A 1,378-nucleotide genomic window follows, 5' to 3' on the forward strand; every position below is an offset into this window, starting at 1 on the left:
AAAGGTCTTGGCCACGCCACCCCAGGGGGCACCCAGTGACACGAAGGCACGGATATATTTGTTCTTCCAATCTTGTGGCTGCCGTTGTAGAAAATATAGCGTGTACATGTTGCCCATGCTGTGGGCCACCAACACGACAGGGCCCCCATAGAGGTGGTACATCTCCTCGATCATCTCTCGGAGGGCCAGGAAATAGGCCATGTTTTCATCTGTGGACAAGAGTTGGACAGAAGGTAGGAGGAAGGATCCTGGGGCCTGAACCACTGACTGTCCCTCAGGCAAGACCCAGGTCTAGGGGCTGGAGAGATGGCTCAGTGGTCTAAAGCACCTACTTGGAACAAGCTTGGCAAAGCACAGGGACCGCAATTCAATCCCCCAGCACCATATGCCAGCCAGCCCTGCCCCCTGGTGGGCTGAGCTGGACACACACACACACACACACACACACACACTAAATAAATGTAAAAAAAAAAAAGACCCAGGTCTATGGGGTGGAGAGTGCTAAAGCCCCAATTCCATTAACAGAGAACAAAAGGTTCCCTTTCCACCCAAGGCTCAGAGGCACAGGTGCCCTTAGACCAGAAATGGAGAAGGACAAGAATGACTAGGGCTGGTCAGGGCCTCTAACTTCTGGAATGGATACAAGAGATCTAGGGGTAGGGAGAAGCCCAGAGCCAGGAGAGGCCAAGGACCAGGGTGGCTGTAACTGCCTAGTCTCATCTCCCAAAACCACAGGGAGGGAATGATGTGACTTACTTGGAGCACGGCGCCAGTCATAGGGGGCCCCTCGGACATCTTCACCTCGTGTGTAGCCCCAGCCCACTAGGCTGTCCACCATGGTATGGAAATAGGAACCTAGGGACAAACATGTGGGATTAGAAAAAATATACCCAATGCCAACCACTCATACCATGCCCCTGCAGAGACTGCAACATCTCCTAAAAGGAGGTCCCTGTAGGACTAGAGGCATTTGTGCCAAGACACTGACCAAAGACAGCTTGCATGCTACCCCTGGATCTCACAGGAACCCCAGGGGGTTCTTCCAGCTCTAGGAGTCCAGCAGACCCCCAACCCCATCCTGTGGAGACCTTTAGTAAGAGCTACGTACCCACACTGCTTTTGCTAGGATCCAGGAACTCCAATGAGAAAGTCTTCCCAAGGCCAGGGACACGCACATCCACACCATCAGGAAAGTGGGTAGTCCCAGATGTTCTGTTGTAAACTAGCCTGTCAGGACAGGACATCACAACAGTGACCCAGGGTTAACACTGAGCTTGGTGTGTCCCACTACTGCTCTGTGACCTCAGTCATACTCCTTCCTTATCCCCAGGCCTGGTTAGATATACAGTACTGTCTAAGAGAGACCAAAAAGTAACAA

General features: G+C 52.4%; 1 protein-coding gene across 3 annotated transcripts in view; it reads right to left on the reverse strand.

The window, feature by feature from the left end:
* The window catches only part of Pla2g15 (phospholipase A2 group XV), a 19,202-nt gene that overhangs the window by 3,886 nt on the left and 13,938 nt on the right, over positions 1-1,378 (reverse strand). For all 3 annotated transcript variants that reach the window (XM_023709412.1, XM_023709413.1, XM_023709414.1), the window contains exons 3-5: positions 1,109-1,227; positions 757-855; positions 1-209 (exon numbers count right to left, since the gene is read on the reverse strand). In XM_023709412.1, coding sequence (XP_023565180.1) covers positions 1-209; positions 757-855; positions 1,109-1,227 — 427 coding nt within the window. The remainder of the gene's footprint in view (positions 210-756; positions 856-1,108; positions 1,228-1,378) is intronic.

Source organism: Octodon degus, unplaced genomic scaffold (genome assembly GCF_000260255.1).
Source record: "Octodon degus isolate 3935 unplaced genomic scaffold, OctDeg1.0 scaffold00011, whole genome shotgun sequence".
NCBI lineage: Eukaryota > Metazoa > Chordata > Mammalia > Rodentia > Octodontidae > Octodon > Octodon degus.